This window comes from Embiotoca jacksoni, unplaced genomic scaffold (assembly GCF_022577435.1).
Source record: "Embiotoca jacksoni isolate LCO1_2020_lvr unplaced genomic scaffold, fEmbJac1.0.p SCAF_1, whole genome shotgun sequence".
In the NCBI taxonomy this organism is placed as follows: domain Eukaryota; kingdom Metazoa; phylum Chordata; class Actinopteri; family Embiotocidae; genus Embiotoca; species Embiotoca jacksoni.
The window spans coordinates 25,503,529-25,526,140 of NW_027185229.1; the positions used below are offsets into that span (position 1 = coordinate 25,503,529).

At 42.7% G+C, this 22,612-nt stretch overlaps 1 protein-coding gene across 3 annotated transcripts in view; it reads right to left on the minus strand.

The window, feature by feature from the left end:
- Window positions 1-3,237: 3,237 nt before the first annotated feature.
- The window catches only part of arhgef10la (Rho guanine nucleotide exchange factor (GEF) 10-like a), a 105,866-nt gene continuing 86,491 nt past the window's right edge, over window positions 3,238-22,612 (minus strand). For all 3 annotated transcript variants that reach the window (XM_069149767.1, XM_069149750.1, XM_069149758.1), the window contains 5 exons: window positions 21,350-21,507; window positions 18,973-19,115; window positions 12,556-12,727; window positions 8,027-8,149; window positions 3,238-7,417 (listed from right to left, as the gene is read on the minus strand). In XM_069149767.1, the coding sequence (XP_069005868.1) occupies window positions 6,867-7,417; window positions 8,027-8,149; window positions 12,556-12,727; window positions 18,973-19,115; window positions 21,350-21,507 (1,147 nt within the window). In that variant the 3' untranslated portion in view covers window positions 3,238-6,866. The remainder of the gene's footprint in view (window positions 7,418-8,026; window positions 8,150-12,555; window positions 12,728-18,972; window positions 19,116-21,349; window positions 21,508-22,612) is intronic.

Below are 22,612 nucleotides of genomic sequence, written 5' to 3' on the forward strand. Positions count from 1 at the left end.
TGGAAGCTGAAAACCACTCAATATAGGTAACGTGTGATGCCACTAAGCAGACCCCACTCCTCGGGGACAAGTTGAATAATGTGCAGCGATCAAAATTTGATGAACCTTTTGCATGATTAAAAGCTCGTAAATAAAAGATAAGTGCGCGCAACAGTGAGCGTCGTATGAGACACGACGTGGACTTAAAGCAATGGCAGACTGACGGGTTCGAGCATTTTGGGTTTAGTTCACATCTACGTTTCTGACCTGGAGAACAACATCTATCTATGGGAGTATCGATTTTTTTTTTTTTTTTTTGCGGGCGGGGGGGGGGGGGGGGGTGTCCATTTGAGACTGACTTTGCCAGGGGAGACAGCCACATCTGACACCGAGATGTGACCCAGCCCGTCTCCGTGGGGCTGGCTTGGCTGCTCGCTACACGTTGACAGGCATCAGCTGCGAGCGTCGATGGAGGGCGACGATAGGACCAGAGGCAGCCCTGTGTGGGCCTTATCCGCCCATTCTCCGTATGCAAATCGGTCGCCACTGCCTCCTTTTGTTAAGCAAGGTTTGTACAGTGCGCTCTTCTTCCTTTATCATTCGCACTGCCAAGCCTGCGGAAATGAAAAGCAATGCAAATACGTCTGGCTTTTAGGAGTCTGCAGATAAAGCAGGGAGACCTTCAAACTGCAACGCTTCATCCGCTTCAGTTTAGCCTTGACCGAGGCATGCAAATTATACCTGAGACGTGGGGAGAGTGACGCCGCAAGCCGCACAGGCGCAAAGCTGGGGCTCGAGATAGGCAAACCTCTCCTGGAGCAGGGTTAATTGGCAGAAAATATCTATAGAAAGGGTTTGTGAAGTCCCACCAGAAAAGCAGCACACATATTTATGCCCTATATTGTCTGAGACTTGACAGTGGAACGCTTGCGCAGCATTTTGGCCCCCCTCTAATTTTGTCATTTCACTTGCAGCCAAGGATGTGCTCTGTTGCTGGCCCGGGTACAAGGAGCAATTGAGCACTGCTTTATCAGATGAGCGTTGCCTTCTCAGTTCTCACCGGAGTTTTATGGGGGTCCTTTCAGGAGCCTCCTGTAGCGGTGTGATCGTTAATTGTGCTACTGGATGCCTGTTTGCGTATTGGGGCACTCCCACGATAACATCGGCGAGCCAAAAAGTTCGAGTAAATGAGAGCTGGCGGCTAAACTGAAATGAGTACAAGTAAACAAAGCCCGGATTTGTACACATCCACTGAGGACGAGGAGGCATGTTCACGGCCGAGAATGCCAGATTTTCCGCAGACCATTTTTACTGGCGGGCGTATCCGACTCAATCACTCACTGGCTGGGGAGGACATCACTACATCTCATTAAAAAAAACAACAACATCTGAGCTCGGATGTATTCATAGAACATTATCTCAAATGCAACCTGAGCTGATTTACATGAAGTTGCAGTGTGTTAGAAGGCCTCAGCTGGCTGGGATTAGTTTAGTCATGTACTGTAATTATCTAAATGGAGCTCTACACACCTGAACCTCCATCTGACCCCCCTCGTTGCGCCCATCATTTACGGTTTATTTAAGCGTTGACCTTTCGTGGCAGTTTCCAGCAGGCTACTGCTGAGACTCTCCTCAGTGGATGAGTCCCCCCCCCCCTCCCACCGCCCGAACACCACCACCACTGCCACCACCCATCGCCCTCTGCCACCCCCTTTTCTGACATTGTCAGCATCAGAGATGGCCTTCATGGGGCCATGACCTCCTCCACGGGGAGTTGGTAGGAAAAGGGGACTATTAATATAAGTCGGAGGTCAGAGCGCTCCATCGCACATTGACCTGACGATGAAACAGCTCGCCGCTTCATTTCCTTCCATCATGCGTTGTTGCTTTGTATTCCACGCAGACGTCTTTTTTTTCCCTGCACATGTTGAAAGAGAGGAGGATGAGGAAACGCAGCGACGGAGCCAGGCAGAGACGAAGACGGGGAGCGACAACACGCGTGGGAGGAGGGGGGAGGGAGGAGGGAGGATAGGAAATGGCGGGGGTTCCCCAGCGTGTCTTCACCTGCGGTTTGAGCGCGCTCGTAACGACCCCGCCTGTCTCCCTGAAGTGCAGCGTGCCAGCAACGACATAAGCCGCTGGCACTTCACCTCGGATGAAGGTGAAGAGGCATAAAGGATGAGACAAAACGAGTCTCAATGGTGATCATTTAGCTAAGAGGTTTTACTCAAACACTGCACTCGTCAAAACTGCAGTCGGTAATTGACAAAAACTGTGAATCTGACAAAATGTAAGCTTTTTTATTTTTTATTTTTTTAATTAATTCCCCTGACTGTCTGTTATTGCTTTTATACTTCAACAAAGATGATCAAATGTTTTTTGTTTTGTTTATACCAGCTTTAAAATTGATGCTGTCTTCAGTTTTAAGCCAGCAATGCTCTTGAGAAGCAAGAAGAAACAAATAAAGTGGACGATGTGTCCTGTGGTGTGATGTGACGTCTGGAGAGGGGTGGATTAAAGATTGCTACTCGGTGTCTGTAGTCCTTCTTTCACTCAACAACGACAATTACAGCCGGGCGGTTGGAGGCCTCCGCTAACCACTAAAGGTGTAGTGGACATGCATTTCATGTCCATGCATGTTTGTGTCGCACTTGAAGAGATTTATTCAAGGCGTTCCTGAGACATCGCTTTCATAGTGGGAAAACGGATGTGAACTCATTGTGTCCTTGACCTTTGACCAACAAAATCCAGTAAGTTCATTGTTGGTACCAAGTGAATGTTTTTGTCAAGTTTAAAGAACTTCCCTCAAAGCGTTCTTGAGATATTGCGTTCACGAGATGGACATGAGGTCACGGTGACCTTTGACCACCAAAATCGAATGAGTTCGACAACCCAAAAAACATAACGCCTCCAGCTATGGCTATCGCCGGTGCGGAGGCATGAAAACATTTCCGTTTCTTTTTTTCTCTTTTTTTTTTTTTTTTTTTAGCAGCCCTGGCTTCTGGCAGATGTAGAAGCAATTTTAATGTAATTTGAATAACCAAACACCAAAAGAAAGAAAGTGAAACGATACGATCAAAGACAGGATTTTCCGCTGCTGAGTCAAGAGAGAAGAAACATAACTGTAACCTAATTTGCATAATAATGCTGAAGATGCACAATATGTCTTCAAAAGCTAAATGACTACTTTGATCACATCAGCTGCTTTCATCATTATCAGTCAAATAAATCACAAGAAAAAAAAAATCCAACTCAAACTGGTGTTTTAAAGTCTTTTTTAATTCAGTATATACTTGTTAGACAATGTTAAGACATGTAACATTAAAGTACCAAATGGAAACAAACACTGAGTTTCCCTGTGCCTTTGACAGCTTGAAGTCTAATACTTTTTTTCTTTGAGTATAATTCTGGTTTATTATTTCACGTTTCTTATGTTACTTTTGCAGGTTTGACCACCGTTTCTATTTCGCCATGGTTATATTTTACCCAGACTAATGAGTGGCTGAGATCTGGGCACAAAGTGACACCGCTACAACAAAGTCTGACAGCTCAAGAAACACGGGTTATATATGAGCCAACAGTTGTAAGAGGTAGAACTCAAGGTGAACGCACCTTTTAATGTCAGAAATAATGATCCATCGCACGGGAAATCTACGTGTGTGCACGACAACAGCAGATAAAGCAGGTCAAAGCTCGTTAACCGTGATGGTTTACAGCAGATGTTTCTAACCTGTCCAGTGTTCTCCTTAGTGATGTCACCATGTCGTTAGAGGAAGTACGTGTTATTGAAAACAATAGAACGAATAGAAACAATGGCCAAATCTAGATATACAAGAGTTGGCATTACCCTTTAACGCCACAGGAAAATAAGTTGCATAAACCGCATGCAGTCCTCTTCACAAAACGGAATATTGGTTTAATTTGCACAGTAACAGATAACTAGTACAGTACGTTCAGTTCTTGAGCATTGATATTCAGTGCATGGATAATACCTGTAGGATTATAATGCAAGCAAATGACGTGTATGAGATGATCGAGGTCAACATGAAGGTATCATTGTTAGTGGATAAACAGTTCAGTTCCAAGCGGCAACCAACAGTGACGTGACCCGCTGGTTCGAGGACGGCCGTACTGAGGAGTTTGAATATTGGCAGGCGCCATCTTGCTAGTTCACAGCGGTTTTGAGCCAGAAGTGACCATATTTGGACGAGCTGTGGGGGCGGGGCAAGCGGCGGATCTGACTCGAGCTGATCGGAAATTGGATCCCGCATCTCGCCCACCGACAAGAGGAAAACTGACTGCAGCACAGACCTGTCAATCAAACAGACACGCCCCCACAAACAAACACAGCTCTTTGAGGATTATTTTCAGATGGACCGCCAGAAAAGTAAAAGGAATACACGACTTCAGCCACGAAATAACTTGTGGAAAAAATGCACTGAGTTCGAATTTTAAGACAAAAGTTGAAAAAGAGTCTATGGAGCCAGAAGCTTTAGGGAGCCAACCTCCAGTGGCAATCAGTGGTATTGCAACATGCAGCACACGCCACATTACGGCAACGTGCCCGTTTTGGTTCCAGTCATATATTATGTCTGCCTCCTCACTGTCACAAAAGGCAGAAAATAACCCCCCAAAAAAGTTTGGATGAACCACCTCTGCAGGGACCATGCGGCTGCTGCTGCTGCTGCTGCTGCACTGAATGAATTAAAGTACTCATTTCTGATTTGACGTCGAGATTTACATTTAGATGACAACATCCAAGGACAGTTTACATCATCTCCTGTTTTATTTCATCTCCTTTTTGAATGATTCTGGTTGACAGCAGGGTGTTTTGAATTTCACTTGTGAGGAGAAGAAAAAGGAGGAAAATAAGCCTCAGTGTGCCTCGGGGGGAGAAACAAACTTCATGCTCCTGTGATGAAGGGATGAGATGAGGATCCCGGAGTGGTGGAGGAGCGAAGTAGAATAGAGATGGAGAGAAATCATATTTTGACCTGAACCATCACTGGCTTTATTGAAAATCCGCCAAGCTTTGTTCGCAGTTTGAATGCGCGTGTGGCCTCCGCCTACACGATGTGAAAACTGTGCATTGTAGAGTACATGTGCCTCTTGGTTGAGTTTGAAGCCAGGGCCAACAGTCAGTGTTGAATTAGGACATTTTTGAAGAAAAAGCTTTACAATATCACACACAGTACCACCGGGTGCTCCTCAAAGCACCTCCAGTTCAACATCCTGCTGTTGTTGGGTGCAAACAATGCATCACATCCTTTTACAAAACAACAATATATAGAACAAAACTGTACGTAGCCTAATGACAATACATTTTATATACAGTAATTGATGACGGTTTTAGAAAGGGTTTTAAAAGCCTACCACGTTAAAAGACACACTGTATTCTCTCAACTCATCTGAAGACATGTTAACCACCAAAAAAAATGGAGTTGTGAGGTTTCCACCCAGCATGAATGACAAGCTGTTTATGGGCATCTTTATATTCTGATAATAAATAATTAATATATGAATTAAACTCCAAATATTTATCAGATGTTAGCATGAAAAACAGAAGGAAAACAAGTGTCAAGAGTGCTGGCTGATATTACTGGTAATATTCATTATCATCATCATGTGTTAATACAGACTTTTGCTATGCATCATAAAACACCTTAAATCAGAATCACCTATGTTATTGGAAATTAATGCTCCCGTAAACAGTCTCTTTTAGGTCGGTTCCCTCTGTCGGTACGCGGCCGACAGCAGTTTAGATGGCTGCAGCACTTTTATTTCATCATCCGTTCAAGTCTTCCTTTTGATGTGTGACTGGGGTTTCCAGCTAATGTGAGTTGAGTATTAACAAGCCTGCGTGCACGTTTGTTTTATCTCGCTGATAGACGCCAGTGAATAATGAAAGAGATATCTGGCATTTACAGACTTTTGGGGAAGATAATACTCTAAAATGTGGCACTGAAAAGTTCCATTTGATCAAACAGACCTGTAATAATTAGAGTGATTTAACAGGGCAAATATGAATTCTGAAAAGTAGATTGCTGACCCTCTTTGACTCACATAACTTGATTTTCCAAATCAGTTTTTTTTTTTTTTTTTTTTTACATCATTTTTGGAGCCAGTCTGTACTAACATGACCCTCCCTGACAAAAGGCATGGAAGTGACTCATGTTTCTCCCCCCAAAAAAAAATTCTTAGAAAAGCTGCAACAAAACAGGAAAAAATAAAATTATTGTTTTTTTTTAAAGGAGCACAGATTCAATTTCGAGACACAATAGAAAGGTAGCGTACATTCACATTGTATGGGATGAGGGAACGGCTGGCGAAGCTAATAAAGTGATACTAATGTGCTTTGTGATGCGATGGTAGTCCCCAGCTTTCAGCTCTAAACAGATGGGATCTCTCCCACAGGATCAGATAAAAGACGTCCATTTTTAACTCTGTGGCAGATTCAACAAAGGCTGTCTCTCAAAGGCGCGTCTACCACGGGTGCTCACACAGAAGTCCTTCATGTAAAACAAATGTGACAGAGCACACGCAGCAATGATGAGGTTAAAGTGAGGCCTATTAATCTTAACTAAGGGCGGGAAGAGGAAACTGATCAAAACAATCACGCAGAACTAATCTGCGGTGGCCTCTGGCGGGAAGATGATGACGCACAACCCTGAACTTAAGAGCATCCTATGGGCCAATGCTGCCTCTCATAAACAACATGCAGCGGCTTCCTCATTCCACAGGCTAAGTCAAAGGATGTCAAGCACAGCAACAGTGGCAACACCTTCTCATCATATATTCAAATCCCCGGAATTTATGGAACAGGTGATTCAAGACTAAGCTGGGTAGACGTCTATAAATACACATCACCTCGCCATATATTCTCCATCTCACACTGTCAAAGGGAGCTGCCACACCATAAGAATATTCTCTGAAGCCTCCCCACTCGTCCTGCTACCCGCCGCGGCTCCTTCTTTCAGCCTACGGAAACCCTTGCCTCCAGAGATAACGGCTGCAGAGATCACCCTGTCCCTGCGCCCGCCGTCCCGCTCACAAGGACGTCCCCGCACCCACATTTCCGGGTCATCGCTGAGCTCGTAGATAGATCCGTCTTCCACACTGTGCTCCAATGACTCCAGGGAGGAGTCGGACGCCTCGTCGCCGAGAGCCGTCAACGGCCGTCCGGGCAACCCCGACGTGGAGCGCAGCTTGTACTGCAGCAGGACGCCGCGCCCTTTGCCCCGCCCCTCTCCCTGGTAGGAGCTGGACTGCTGCAGGGACTCCTGAGAGGAGGTGTCGCTGCGGTCCTCGCCCCCACAGGCAGAGTCCGGCCCGTCCCCGACTGAGTCCCTCTTCAGTAAATCAGGAGACAGAGTGCTGGTGGTGGCGACCAGGAAGTCCACGGGCCCGCAGTGCGCGTTTAGAGAGATCATGCCCTTTCCTGCGGGCAGACAGAATATTCAAAACAGCAGACACGGCAAATATACAAGACTGGGACCAAGAAAGTGTCATTTAAATTCGATTATAATGCAAGTTGCAATCTGAAGTGCGTGAACTGGAAATAACTTGAACCCAGCCTTGCATCATATGTCGTCAACAGTTAAGTGTAATTATTTATCATAATTCTACCAGTGTGACAGCAATAATACCAGTTCGAGTTTGTGGGTTATTTACATAATATTCAATAAACTAACTTGGAATAAGATGGCCGTGAAGTAACTCTTGTGCAAGTGGGGAACTAACAACCTCATTCACTTGGCATAATAAACAAAACACTGGCAGGCAGTTTTTAAATTATCCTGCAAGAATATATATATATATATATATATACATATATATATACACAGTATGATTTGTGTGTTGCCTGCCTGGTAATATTTGCAGTGATTCCCACAGCCACAGGAAAAATGTGAAGTCTGACCTCAATAATGGGCAGTGCAGAGTAATTTTCTATCATAAAATAAAAAATCTACCCCCGCCCTCATGCTTCTTGTTATTGACCTCTGAAGGGGCTGTTCAATCACAGCCAGCCGGCTGCTCTGATCCATACCTGTTATTTTGGGGATGCCCTCTAGTTTGGGAACTGGAAGGGTGATAATTAAGCCCTGGGCTGTGCCCACCCATAACAGCCCCTGGCAAATTAGAAGACTCGTGACTCGCATGTTCTTCGGACCTGCAATACAGAAAACATTGACAGAGAATTGAATTTTCTTCACCGCCTATTGTTACAGAATAACATCGCTCCAAAGTCCAACAGATTATGGGGCCTCTTGGAAAAAAATAATAATAGATAACTCCCTGTTGACACAATAATATAACTTATTCAAACTTGGATGGTCTGTATTTTAGAGAGTGAATTACAAACTTCTGTTTATATAATTAATACTAGAATTGTTTAGTCCAAGTATGGCCAAGTATTGTTGATTATCGTTGTTATCTTTTGGGCTAAACTCTGATCAATGTGTATTTGAGAAGCTTTTAACACATGCAGAACAGCCACTCTGGGTTACATAACATTATGAAAAGTCAGATCTGTGTGGCAGCTGACCCAGTTGAAATAAATAAAAAAAAAAACTCACAAGAAGCACAACATTACAAACACGACTCTGTGAACTCAGCATCACACGTTGTTGTCTGAGATCTGAGACGATAAACCTCAAAAGTTTCCACCTGCTACTGTACACAGCACTTCCCTGAACTCTCTGGTAAAAACGACAGACATCCTACAGTCTCTCTCAATGCAGACGTCGTAATCCTTCCAAATAAACAAGCGCTATTTACCCCTGGTACACCCACACAGCTGCTATCCAACATTGTGGTTGGTGTGATCAGACCTGTCCTTCGGCCTGTGTGGACAGCGCGTAGACAGATGGTGCTTGACTGACGTCTTGCTGATCTCGCCGCAGCAGAACAACACACTCGTCAAACTTCAGCGTGAAAACAACGCAAAAGTATTGAGGGTATAATTCAAACTTGTGCAATTCAAGAAGCTGATTGTTTTGATATCATTGAGTATCGTATGAAGTGAATTTCTTTTTGATTGTTTTGTTGATATTTGACTCTGCTGTCTACGTTGCTAACTTAAAGCTCCTCTGCTTTTCACAGGTGGTTTGTAAACGGCAGCCCGCTGTGACGTCACCCACACGTTTGTGAACTGCTGTTTTAAAGCCTCCAGTGCGGCATTTTAGCCGTTGCTATCTTGTTTTTTTTTTTTTTTTTTTGCCATAACTTACCATATTTGAACGAGCTGGAGAGGAGCGAGGCACCTTCTAATATCTAATTCATTATGGAATTACTTTCAGAAGGACCACAACACTGATGAGAAGACATGATCGCGACTTTAATTTATCAACTTTGTATTTCATGAAAGAAGTTGATGCTTTTTGATTGGGAGTCTATTGGAGGAAGAGTTTTCTTGTGAGCCAGCCCCTGGTGGCTCTCAGTGGTACTGCACTTTATTGACCTTATTGCCTTGGCTTCACTTTTCAGACCCGGAGACTACATCTATGTTTACGTACAATCTGTAGTCATTTTGTGTAGTTTGCTGTCCAGGGAGCTGAGTGTAAAAACAATTTAAATTTTGCTTTTTAAGTTGAGATTTTGTTTTATGAAAAAAAAAAAATCCTCTTGAAAAAACTTTCAGGAGCAGAAGAGTAAAATGCAAAGAAGAGATCTTTTTCCAGCGGAGGGAGTTGATTCCGACACCAGAAACACACAGCTGATGATTTTTGTCTTTTTTTGTCTCATGAAAATGTCACTTTCTTTATTCTTGTCTGTAGCTTGAGATCAGATGCAATATAGAAAGTTGTTATTTGTGCAGAAGTTTTTTTGTTTTGTTTTTACCTTTCCTTCCTTTCCTGTAGAGTGTGCTGATAATCCTCAGGATGAGTTTTGACAGTGATTTTCTTTGGATTTTTTTGTTATGGAGCATGATGCAAGAGTCACCATGAATTGTCTGTGGTGAAGTTTTACCACTGCAGAGATGTTTTGTAGCCCTGCATTAGTTATGGGAAAGGATAATTGCACACTCCTATTATACATTCATATCCTTTGTTTCCTGCTAACAAAGGGGTAAAAAAGCATTGTTTGTTTTGGATTTATTTTTGCATTCCTTCTGTGGTCCCCAGCTTTTGGCTCCCACTGTGGCCTAGTTATCTATAGCACTATTTACCACAATATCCATAGCAACCATAATTGAATTACACCGACACTCATTTGATCACAACTAAGAGAATGCTCATTTACATGTGTAGCTGTATTTACATGTTTGTTCTGTGTCATGCTCAGATTATGATGATTTGCATGAGTGGCTCAACAGTGTCATTAATTAATTCATCCCACTGTGCCGAGATGAATCATACCGAGTAGGAAGCTGACGCCGTATGTACAGGAGGAAGCTGTGTGAAAGCAGATGAGCACATTCAACGAATTGAGAAGATGCCTCTTTTCGGTGGAGACCTTCGAGGGTCACAGCAGCGAGTTGGTGCGCCGGCAAAAATGGCCTTCATCCCATAACTATCTGCCACCTGCTCACATCGCCTGAGAGTCTATTTGTACTTTAGTTAGAGAGCTTAAGTGAGAGAGTGATGCTCGTGAAATCACCCACTCCCGGGTTACCATGAAATCTGAAGTAAAGTCGGAGGATGTGGGCACCAGGCATTGTCTTTGGAACAGTGATAAAGAGGGATAATGACAAAGGCACTTGAGATTAAGGAGGTACAGCTTAACCTCGAGCAATCTTGCACCTCTAGTTTTTTGTAGTAATGTACACACTCGGCAGTGTGTAGCCACTTTTATCGTGGGAGCCGGTATTTGCCTTAAAAAAGAAGATGTCTCCAAAGATAAATGTTTCCCTGCGATATGTCACAGAGGACTTTATTCCGGAATATTATTTTTTCACCCTAAGGACAGAACTATTAAAGGCATTAGTAGCGAGGAGATCAGCAGTTTCCTCTGCCTCAGAAACTTCTCCGTTGTTTACTGCAACTGGAATTCCCTATTGAGTATAAATCACATTAAGGGGAGAGGATTACGGGGTATATCATTACTGCATGTCCTAGCATAAGTCAAGGAGAAACCGAGTGGAACGGAGACCCAGCGATGAGAGGAGCCATCGGTATTTCATGTGCAGTATCTGGGGCAGGGGTATATATCCTCTAGTCTCTTGTGAGCTCAACAAATCACAACTTAAGTCAAAGATCGCCTTCCTTTTTGTGGACCCTGAAGACATGAGCCGAGCAATTCTTTTTCTTTTCACCCCGAATCTTCCCCCAAGGCCAAGCCTCGAGGCTGCCACCCTCCCCCTCCCTCACATCTGCTGCATATTTCAACGTGGAGCACTGGCGCTGGGTGGGAATGACCTCTGGGTCCCTGTTTCTCTCCAGATACATGGTTGTAGGAGTCTGTTCTTTTTAAATACTCCTCTCCAACCCTCCCAAAAAAAGAACTTGTATCTAAAAGGGAAAAGTTTTGTGTCTAAAACGCATGCTGGTTTCTTCACTCGCAAGAGAAAACCCCCTTTTTTTTTGTCCTGATGCTACCACAGCTTTGAGTATTGCTCTAAATACATCAATCATAACCCGGTGTGACTCAATAAAAACAAGGACAACATTTTCTAAATCCTGATGCATTTTCTACCACTCAAAACAACATTCCGCATTCATGTACTGAATGAGCCGATGGCCCACGTACCACAGCCTGAACATATTTGAGGAAAGCTGAGATTGAGACACACATATAGTAGTAATCACCAATTAGACAGTTTTAGGTATGCTCCAGTGCTATCTAATTTGTTTACCATAGTTCTTGCCTCAAAAAAAAGGGAAAACACCCACGCTCGCTGATGAATATTTCATCCACCACGAAGGAAGGCACACAGGAAGTAATGGGCTATCTGTGGCATCCTAAACGGACCGCAGCGAGAAGTGAAACGGGAGTGAGGGGATTTTAAAGCAGAGCGGATGAGATGAAAAGGGGAGCGAGGGGGAAAAGTGGGACGAAAAGAAAGATAAATATTCACTCAAAAGGAGGAAGGAGGGGGAAAAGGAGGTAAAAGGGGCGAGATATCAAACATGAACGGACGTTTAAAGAAAGGCAGGACTTTTTCCATCGCTAACTCTATGAATGGAAATCTTGAACATTTTACTGCCACTCAATGACGTTACCTTTTTTTTTTTTTTTTTTTTTTTTTTTTTTTTTTTATTATTAATCCCTATCTCTCACCCCATGGGTCTATTATGGCTTTGCAAAGGCCTGAGATGGATACTTAATTCAGGTCAATCTCGGGAGAGCGAGACCCAAGGAGCAACATGGACAAGACAAGAATACCATCGAGCAGAGGAGAGCATAAATGTATTCAGTAGGTGTCTTCTCTTTTCTGTTAAATAATAAAAACGCAAAAATGATCTGTGCAAACGAAACACATTTTTGCTGCACCACTTGGAAATGTCGGATTATGATTAAATTGTCACAAAAAAAAATGTGAAAATGTGTTTGAGCCGGTGCGCTGAGCTGCAGGATGGAGGCTGACCTCTCGGGATGTGGAGGTCAAGACCAGGCGGCGGCGGTGTGTGTCTGTACCTGTGCTCAGCAGCGTGGAGCGTGTTGAGATGTTGATTTCCTGCAAAAGCTCCAGTGTTTCGGTGTGAAAGAGACGGATGGAGGAACCCTCTGAGAACGCCATCCACACCCCTCCGCCAGCGCACGCCATGTGTGCGACGCTGACCATCGGGTCAAAGTGGACTTCAAACTTCTGCAATAGAAAACCATAACACTGTTATGAATAGGGGCACCGTGTTACCGGCATCGTTAACAAATGACATTATTTCCATGATGAAAAATATTTCTGGAAGGTCAGATCTCTATGAAATCTTATTGTGGTCTGTTAAACAAAACAAACATTTCTTTGGGGATTTTTTTTTTTCCTCCATTAAATCTGTGTTGCAGCCTCAGTATGGTTTTACATTTTTTTTGGTTTTGCTTGTTTTTACTTTAGGCTGTTACTCTGTAAAGAGGTCAGCAACAGCTATGGAAATCTATTATTAACAAGAAATGTCATGACCGTAGAGTGTGCGGTGCTTCACAGTCATATTCAAAGTATTGTGACATTCAGTTCAAAGTTGACTGATCCGAGTGTTCATTTTTTTTCACATTACAATAAAACTGTCATGTTCATATCCTGACATGATGAGGTCAGTGGAAGCCACCTGAATATTACATTCAGTTGCTGCTCTACACCGACTTTTTCGTACATAAGTCTAACTGTCCCTCCTAGTTTTGTAATTTACTGAGTCTCCGACACACGGGGCATGTTTTTGCATCATTCCCCGGCTTCTATCTTTTTAAGAAAAACAATGGGGAGAAAAAAAAGTGTTTCAGGCACACGGTCTTAATGAGCGGCTCGAAATAAATGCAATGAGCCTTATCATGGAAACACATGCGGCCCCTGCGGTTCGAAGGCGTGACAAGGGCTGGTTTGGGCATCATCTTGGAAAACTCGTATCACTTTCAATGCACAAGTTGCATGAAGCTGGGCAATTAGTCAGCGAGAGTGAATGAGCGAGGATGAGAATGCACCGCCCACCCTAACCCAAGTGCACCGGCAGACAGGGATTACCACCTGTTTGTGTGCCCTTGCCAGTGGGTCCTCCTTTGTTTGAAATTAGGGGGAAAAGGAAAAGAAGCCTTTGATGTGTTTTCTCTTTTAATTGACTCCTCAGCAGTGGGTGCCTGTAACGCCATGGGAAACAAAATGCAGCGCATCTCTTGGTTTTTCAAGTGCAGCCATCCAAAAATGTGATAACCATACTAAACTAATGCAAATTTTACCGTTAATGAACCCATCGCATTTGAAATAAACAGACAAGTTTGTATAGAAAAATCACATTCTCAGTGTACTGTCTTGTGTTACATAATTATCGCATTAATACATTTTTAAGCATCGTAGCTCTAAAGAGTGCTACAACACACTGCGGTTGAATGACATCTTGCCTACCATATGTTTGAAACCCCCTGCAAGACATACTGGGAAATTTAATACAATATGACACAATAGGTTTATTTGACTGGGATACAATGGAGTCTCGAAAATAATAACTTCACATTTTTATCCAATATTGCAAAGCAGAATCGATAGATAAATGATAGATGTAGACCAGACATGTTGAGCGCCTGCTGTGCGGTGTGAAATACAGGATAAGTACAAGCCACAACTGTTTCCCCTGACCAACAACCTGGTATTAGTCTGCTGAATCCACCATTGCTTACTGAGATGAGGTAGTCAGTGAAGCTTGACAGCAGTAATCTGCCCTGTCTACTCGACTCGACAGTGTCGCACCAGCAGCGGCATCCCTCCAGTAGTCCTCCGCCAGCAGTGGGAAAATAACAGCGGAACTAAAGCCACAAACACTACAGCTGGTCTGAACAGCTCATTAGTCCTTCATTACAGCAGGTGACAAAGTGTCTTTGTCCTTTGCTGGGCACTAAGTCCACATCTCCGCTCTGAGGGCGAAGGAGTCGAGTGGACGTGTGAGTGATAGGCGAAAGCAGGAGGAGTAAGAAACAGTAATGGAAAGAGGAAGGAACAAGGCCTGCCAGTCAGTATTGATCAAAGCCCGTATGACCATGCATGTCCTACTTTGTTAAGGTCTGCTTTACGTGGGGGTGACTCAGACCTTTACAGAGAGCCGAAGTTTGTGCAGCTCGGTAATAATACGCAGATTGGCTCTTGAAACGGGTCTGAAATCACGACTCAAACGTTGGCACGTCGCAAAAACAAACAAAGCATTATCGTCAGATTCAAATCAGCCTCTACTGTTTGACTGTGTACAAAATAAAACACCACTTGATTGGTTGAGGTTTCCTTCATTTTCTCCCCAATTAAGTTGTTTCAAACTCCCATTGTTTTCCTCAATTCCTACGGCGCCCTTTTTGTTGGTCTGATGGAAATCTAAATAGGGTCTATAATTTTGTTCAATTTTACTGAAATGTCCAGATTTTTGTACGGAGTTAAACACACGTCAAAAAAAAAATGCTGCAGTTTACTGAAAATAGGGTGACTAGGCGAGATGAACAGTTGTGGCAACGCTGGCAAATATCAAAGAATAAAAGCCACAACAAGAACCAAAAAAGTCTGCGAGCGTAATTTATCGATGTGGTGTTTCACTCTGCTCACGTTCGGGGAGGGTCTCCGTTGTTTACAACTTGGTGAGTTTTGCTGCTGAACATACGTAACTTGGGGGGGGTCAATGCTTATTGGTTGCAGTTTACAATAGTATGAAAATTAACCTGAGATCTACAGCCATTAGGATGCAACAACTGAAACCTATCTACATTGGAGAGTGACAAGACACGTATGCTCCCGGGGGGTATTTTTAGTTGCAGTACCTCAGTTGGCCACTGGGACTTAATGACTCGCAGCACCATAACAAGCTCTCTTAACGCCTGGGAGCCGAATCCCAGATACAACTAGCTGAGACTGAAGCTGATTTTAGAAGTAATAGGATTTATGCTTCTCTTATAATTACCTTTTTAGCCCAGAGTGAAAGATTTTGATAAATAATGGTGGGCATTACATTTTGCATAGACATTCATCGTGCCCAGAAGACAACTCCCCAGTGCCTTTGGTGATCTACGGCCTTTTCCACCTGTTAGTGCCAGAAGGTTGACATCTTTGTTTCGGAGTTAAAATCTATTGATAATACCTCTAAGTTTTGCCACAAGCTCAGAAATTGTATCTGAAGTTTGTAAAAAAAAAAAAAAGCCATTGCAATTGCTAGCATGCTAACATGTGAAACCTAAATACTGTAGTGAACATGAAAAACGTTCTACTCGCTAAACATCAGCATGTTATAATTGATGTTGTGAGCATGTTTGCATGCTTTAATTACAATTTGGTTCAAAGCACCACAGTGCCTTTGAACTTTGTTTGACTTAGTTTATTGTTTAAAACCTCTGTGGTAATATCAAATATTCAAAACTGTCAAATGTGTCCTTTTGAGGCTTCATGAGCTTCATGCGACTGACAACAGCTTTGAAAAAGTTTTCTAAATCCATTAATTCTTCCATTTTTGTTTCCCTCACAGCCATTGTATTGTTGAGGGTCTGTCAGCACTATAATTTCCATGTACCCCACTGGGATGGAGTGTATTTAATCATATAATAGTAAACTAAGTGCCCATACAAATTAGTAAAAAAAAAAAAAAGTGTTATTATGATTCTTTGGGGGTTCTGTTGTAGGCCATTTCAACACCATAGGAAGTGTCGTCATGTTTCCCAAAAGCAGGCTGAAAAGGTTATGTTTAAATAACACAGTGTCGCCAAGACATCGACTGTGAGGGTTTAGAAAGAGAGTCATGACGAGCGGCGGGGAGCAGGATTATCGGCGTCAAACGAGACAGGGCATGGCGTCCAGCAGAGTCGTGGATTAATGATTCAAGAGTACAGCGGATCTCACAAAGTGGGAAAACAATGGAATGAAGTGAAGTGAATATGAGCCCATGACCCTGTAGCCTTTCACCAAGTCGATTCCTACAGGTGCCAGACGTTTGCTTGTCCAGATCCTGGATATGCACGGCAGCCCCTGTGAAGTCGGCCCTCTCGAGTCCGTATTAGCGAGGAAGGCAAGGTTATCGAAGGAGTAACCAGAGCTGACCTGTTAAGCTCTGTGGGAGATACAGTGAACCAGAACTGTGCCTCCGCTGCGTGGCCATTCAACTGATTAAGCCCCTGTCTCCAGAGGGCCGGGCGAGGGAAAAGAGGTGAAAGAATAAAAGGAGACGCTCCCCGCTTGGCTTACTGCTGATTATGTGGCTCTCAACAAACAGCTGTCATTGTGTTGATCCTCCAGATTTGTCAGCTGTTTTGTCTCACTTGTTGCGACTTTCCAGAGAAAATTTTCTAATACATATTGTTCTTATGTTCTGCATAATTCAAGTTTTGCTGCATGTTTTGTATCTGCAGCTTTTGATACTTGGTCCGAGGACAACAGAATCATCTGTAACAGGAAACCAAACAAGTGGAGAAATTTCATTGTTTTTTTTTGTTTTTTTGAAACTGAAAAAACGAATAAATAGGATGTGCAGTGAAATATATTTCCTTCATTGGAAGTGTTTTCATCTTTGTTTGTTTGATCAAATTTAGCATCATATTTTAATACATGATAAACTTTTATGTATCTAGGGTGAAGCTATAATTAGTACACATGCTCCTTTCCAGCGAATAACTTGTCCAGCTACGCACAGTCACGTCTGGGAGCTATAATTAAATGGTAATGGTTTGCACGTCGGCATCTGAATACCGTATTAGCATTCCCCAGAAGAGTTTGTTTTATGTCATCCATTATTGTCTACCACAGCCGGAGAAGTCATCCTGCTATACGCCTCTAATGACACACTGTAGAGAAGAACACCTTGGAGGATGACTACGCAAAAATGGAGAGTGTGACAGAGACACCATCCAGGTTGATTTTGTGGAGATAATGGTGTGCGCTCCCGGACCATAACTCAGAGTGCAGAGTGGTACAGCAAAATGAGGCTTATTTGTGTGCGAGAGCTCCAACAAACATCGTATGAATGTACAAGGGGTCTGATTCGTTGTCCGCGCAGCGGCTCCAGGCACTAAATCTTGATGACATCATAGATTACAACGCTGGCTCTCTAAGGCTGTGTGCATAAATCTTTTCAGAAAATGAAAGGAGAGGAAAATTTCCTCAAATGTTGCACACACAAAAAAAACACAGTTTAAAGCAGTTTCAGTTGTGAACTCATTCCTTCAGGCCTTAAATCAAGTTCTAGTGAAAACTGACAATATTTATCCGCCGGACTAGTGGAATAGAAGATCATACCTGAACCTCCTTTCAAACAAAGGCTACTGAATTGCTAAATATTGTAATCTTGATAGGTTTCTGAAAATGTAATGTTGTTCTATAGAAACTGGACAGAACTAGAAACACAAATATAACAGCATCATATTTGCGCGGCACCTGATTTTCTTAATTAGCAACTGGGGAGTAAGTGTAAACTAAATGGAAACATAACACTAACACGTTCACTTTGTAACCGAATGACTTGTGAGCAAACAGTTGCTTTAAATATCTACACACTCTTTTAGCTCCGTTTTTGGTCTCTACCCCGAATGCTAGACGCTACACAGTGTTCATTAGCTCGTCGTTAGCTGTTGCTGCGTTCAAATGGGCTCGTATTTACCATGTATACGAGAAGAGCACCGCCCTCTTGTGGTATTCACGACGTCGGAACTCTCAATTTTCCATAAGCCTTACATTCACAAGTTGTTAAGTGTTCGCTTACGTTTACGGAAATGTCAGAGGTCGTGGAAGTTAAATTTTCATTGGATATTTAGCTAATACGTTGTAATTTTAGTCACGTAGAGTTTGTCTTCATAACTTAGATAATAGCTTACGTCCGAGGAAAATGTTGATCTTGCCAACGGCCTCATTACTCACCTCATTTAATTACTGCATTACTGTTAGCTTGCAACATTGTTAGCCTGTGCGGCTTCTAGACGCTGTCCATGCATACGGCGCACACGACTTCCCATGTTGTTACCACGAGCTCACGGTTTCCATTTGAACGCATCACGAGTCTATGTTGTTTGCTACAACCGTATAGCGTGGTTGGTGCTCGACGGCATCCGCCGGACGGATGCTCGCTGTAAACTCGACACTGCCGTGATCGGTTTGTAAGTGTATGCTGCTGTTGTTCAGTTATTTCACTTTCAATCAATTTATCCTTAAACCTATCCCTGGCAAACTGTCCCGACCGCTGATCCAATCTAGCACCAGCAGCATGAAAAGTCTTACTACATTTTAAGTTTTGATCATTGGTCTTTTATCTTTGTCTTTTAAAGAGGCAGAGGGATATAAATAATGCATATTCCTGACAAGACCGAAGCCGTGCGGATTAGTCATTGTCTGTTTATTCTTTTTGGTAACAGGGTTCACTGCCATGTTATGTGCCCAGCGAGGACTTGGTTGTTTACCTGTGTGGTGAGGCTGGAGATTTCAACAACAGTGACAGAGTTCCCGCAGCTTGCCCACACGGAGTCATCCAGCACCAGCAGGGTACGGACCGGTTCTGAGCCCAGGCTCACACACCTGCAGGAGTCAGGGTCCCAGAGATCATCTGGGAGGAAAAAAACACAGCAGACAAAGAACAAAAACACTGCTCAAACTTTTACCAAGATCCAATAAATCACAGCTAGTCCACAATTATATTAAACTCGGACCACATGTCCCACTTTACATCGAGGGAGGCAGTTTAGTTCAATTCTTACCACTTGTGCTGCAGCAAGTTAGCCCGGTTAATAGTTATTAAAAAAAAAAAAAAAAAAAAACTTTTGAAGCTATTTGACATTGTTGAGCAATTACTAAAGCATCGGCGGAGAGGGTTCATGGCGGAGCCTCTTTTTCTTTCACTCTAATCTACTAATGACTGTATGAGAAAATATGAACGAGACTTAAGCACTGTGGACATCCATTTAAAACTCCACAAACTGGAACGCCACACACTGCGCAGCATAATGCTTACACCCTTGCCTCCCTCACGCTAATCAATCTGGTACACGCTTTCCAACTTCTTTATTACCATTTTTTTTTTCTTTATTTGAAAAGAACTTTGACTCTTGATGTCTCGTCCTCTTTTAGCTTCACTAGTGGTGAAAATTAAGTAGACCTTTTCTCTTTGAGTTTTAATCATGGGGGACACGTCGCAGCCACCACAGAGGCACATTATAAAGTGAATTACATAAGCATTTCCTTTGCTGAGTGTTAATGAAGCAAAATTTGAGAAGGGAGTGCACCCAGCCATTTAATTAACATTTTGAGTTGTTTATTTCTGCTTTTCATAGAAGAATAGCTTCACAGTGCCTTCTGCGTACCACAGGTTAATTGTTTGGCATGTTAGAAAGGTCATTTTTCCACCTTTTCAAAATTCACTCGTGTGAATGTCCCCGCGGCCCCTCGCGCCGAGCGGAGCCACGCCGGTGCTTCTCCTTCTTTAACAAGGGGACCGGGATTGTCACGCCAATTCCCAACTTCTCTGCCTTATCTTGTAAAACATTGTCAGTGCCAGGTAAAATGATGTTTGAAGTGCATATCTGTGAGAAAAGTTGGAGCGCGTTATTCACGGAGCAACAACGTGTTGTGTGTATAAACATGCCTTTAAATACAACTCTTAACTAAAGCCTAAGTATTTCCGGGGCTGCTGCAGACTTGTTTTCAGACAGTAGCGCGCTAGTCAAGGGCATAAATCTTTAACAGATGTGCCGAATCCACAAACATTCCCCAGCACCCTCCCGAGCTTCTCTCCTGTCCTTTTTTTTTTTTATATACAAAGCATGAATAGTAATATTTAATCGGCATGCAGCAGCTTGGTGTAATTAATCATCCTTTCTGCTTGGGAGGAGAGAGGAGCGCGGGAGGCAGGCACGTTGACATACTGTGGCCAGGTAAAAAGGAACCTGGTGATAGAGCTATTGTGCTCCCGCTGGCTGTGAAGACTGCAAACCACTGCTGAGATGGTGTTAAGCCCCCTTGGCCTTGTGCAATGCCTGACTAAACATGGCATGCCATCTACCACATGGTGAAGTGTTATTTTCATACCTACAGCGGGTGGAAAAATCTCTGGCAACAGGAAGTATAACGCAACAGGAAAAAGTGATTTCGAAGGCAGTCCAAAATTACTAAGTGATATTTAAAATGAATGAAAACAATAGATGTAAAACTCATTTGTATTAATTATTTCCATGTTTGTTTGTTGATAAATGACCTTCATTAGAAATCAACCACACAAAAAACTTTGCATTTTAGTGTCACATCTCATTAAGAGACAACAGCAGCTGATATGCACCTTTGTACACAAACAAAAGGGAAACATCCGATGACCTCACCGAATGATATCACTGAATAACAAACAAAGCATTATAGATGTAATTTGTTTGTAAAATGAATGATTTCCGCCTGTATAATTGGGTTTGTGGTGCGCTGGTGGAAAACAAAAAATTAAAAAAGAATGTTACAATTCAGACACCATGACTTCATACAATAACAAGCCTCATTTACTGCATCTCCAAGATATACAAGTTTATAGAAAACAGTATTTAGCACATATTTGAATGTTGTCAATGTAAATTATGTTTTCTTTTTCAAATATATATACATATATATATATATATATATATTTATTGTAATTTTTTTTTCACTTTTTCCATCACTCACCATATATCATAATTGGAAAAACAAAAAAAGACCCAATGAGAGTGACATATTCTCACTTCTCCACACAGAGAGTAGCAGCAGGCAACGCCTGACAGACGATAACCTACAGCCATCAGTCTAAAAACAAAGCAACCACCTTACCACTGTCACTTCTTCCATAAACCATCAGGGTCCCGTTCCGCAGGCCTGCGAACAGGAAGCGAGCGGAGTGCTTCAGGCAGAGCACGGGGCAGCCCTCTGGGTTGTGGAGGGTCAGTAGGCATTGTGCTGCAGTGTCCACGCTGCCATAGACGAGAACGCTGGAAGAAGAACAGCAGCAGCAGAAGCCAGCATGATAAATGAGTGTCATTTGAAATGACAGAGTGCCTCGTTTTCATGCAGTTTGATTTAACAGTGCAAAAAGCATTGCGTATGTGGAACCACTCTGTCTTTCTCGTGTTTGAAAGGCCATCTGAACTTTGCTGCATCTTATTGTCTTCTTCAGAATGACGAATGCACATCGCTGTTTGTTTCTCTCTATCGGAGAAGAAAATGTTAAGTAGCATCGAAGCTGACAGGCTGTGCTAAAATGCTGAAATTGTATATTTTTGCTTTATTTTACCGAATGTCTCTTTTTTTTCCCCAAGACAGACGCAGTAACTGGAGGAGAATGAGTCAGCATAAACAAACTGCTGACATATGACTTGTGGTTCCTATACAAATGACTAACACTGCTGTTACTGAAAAAAACAAAACATATAAATGAGTATATCTTATACTCAAGAAGTCTTCTGTGTGACCACACAACAAGAACAATGTATTCAATATTACTATGACAGGAGAGTGAGATTAAACCTTTCCTCCATTTCGCACACTGGGATCAGAAGGTTTATTGGATCTGAGAACAAAACAGTGGTCTTCACAGAAGTAGCATTATGGACGCTGCGTCAGGGTATCAACTGTGATTTCTTGTTTTGATGAAATATTGACAAGCGAATCTATATTGCTAGAAATCTCAGGCGACCGTAGCAAAATATAATGCAGAACAAGATGTGGGATATACTGAAGAGCATTTGAGCACTTATCTTTTTATTTGTACCGCAGACTGTATATAAAAGTGTCCTTAGCTTCTTGGTCTGAAAAATGAGAGTGCCTTAAGCTGCAATACCACCGAGTGCCACTAGAGGTTGGCTCTAAAAAAAACCTTCATCTCCATAGACTCCTATTGAACTTGTCACATGAAATTCGAAGCCAATACATTTTTTTCCACGAGTTATTTTGGTTTTGATAGCTACCAGCTTTGCCGGTCGATCTGACAATAATTCCATTATTATTTAAAAATTAGGCCTCAAAAAAGCTGTGTTTTTGGGGGCGTGCCTGTTTGACTGAAAGGCCTGTGGTGCAGACAGGTTTCAGGACGAAATA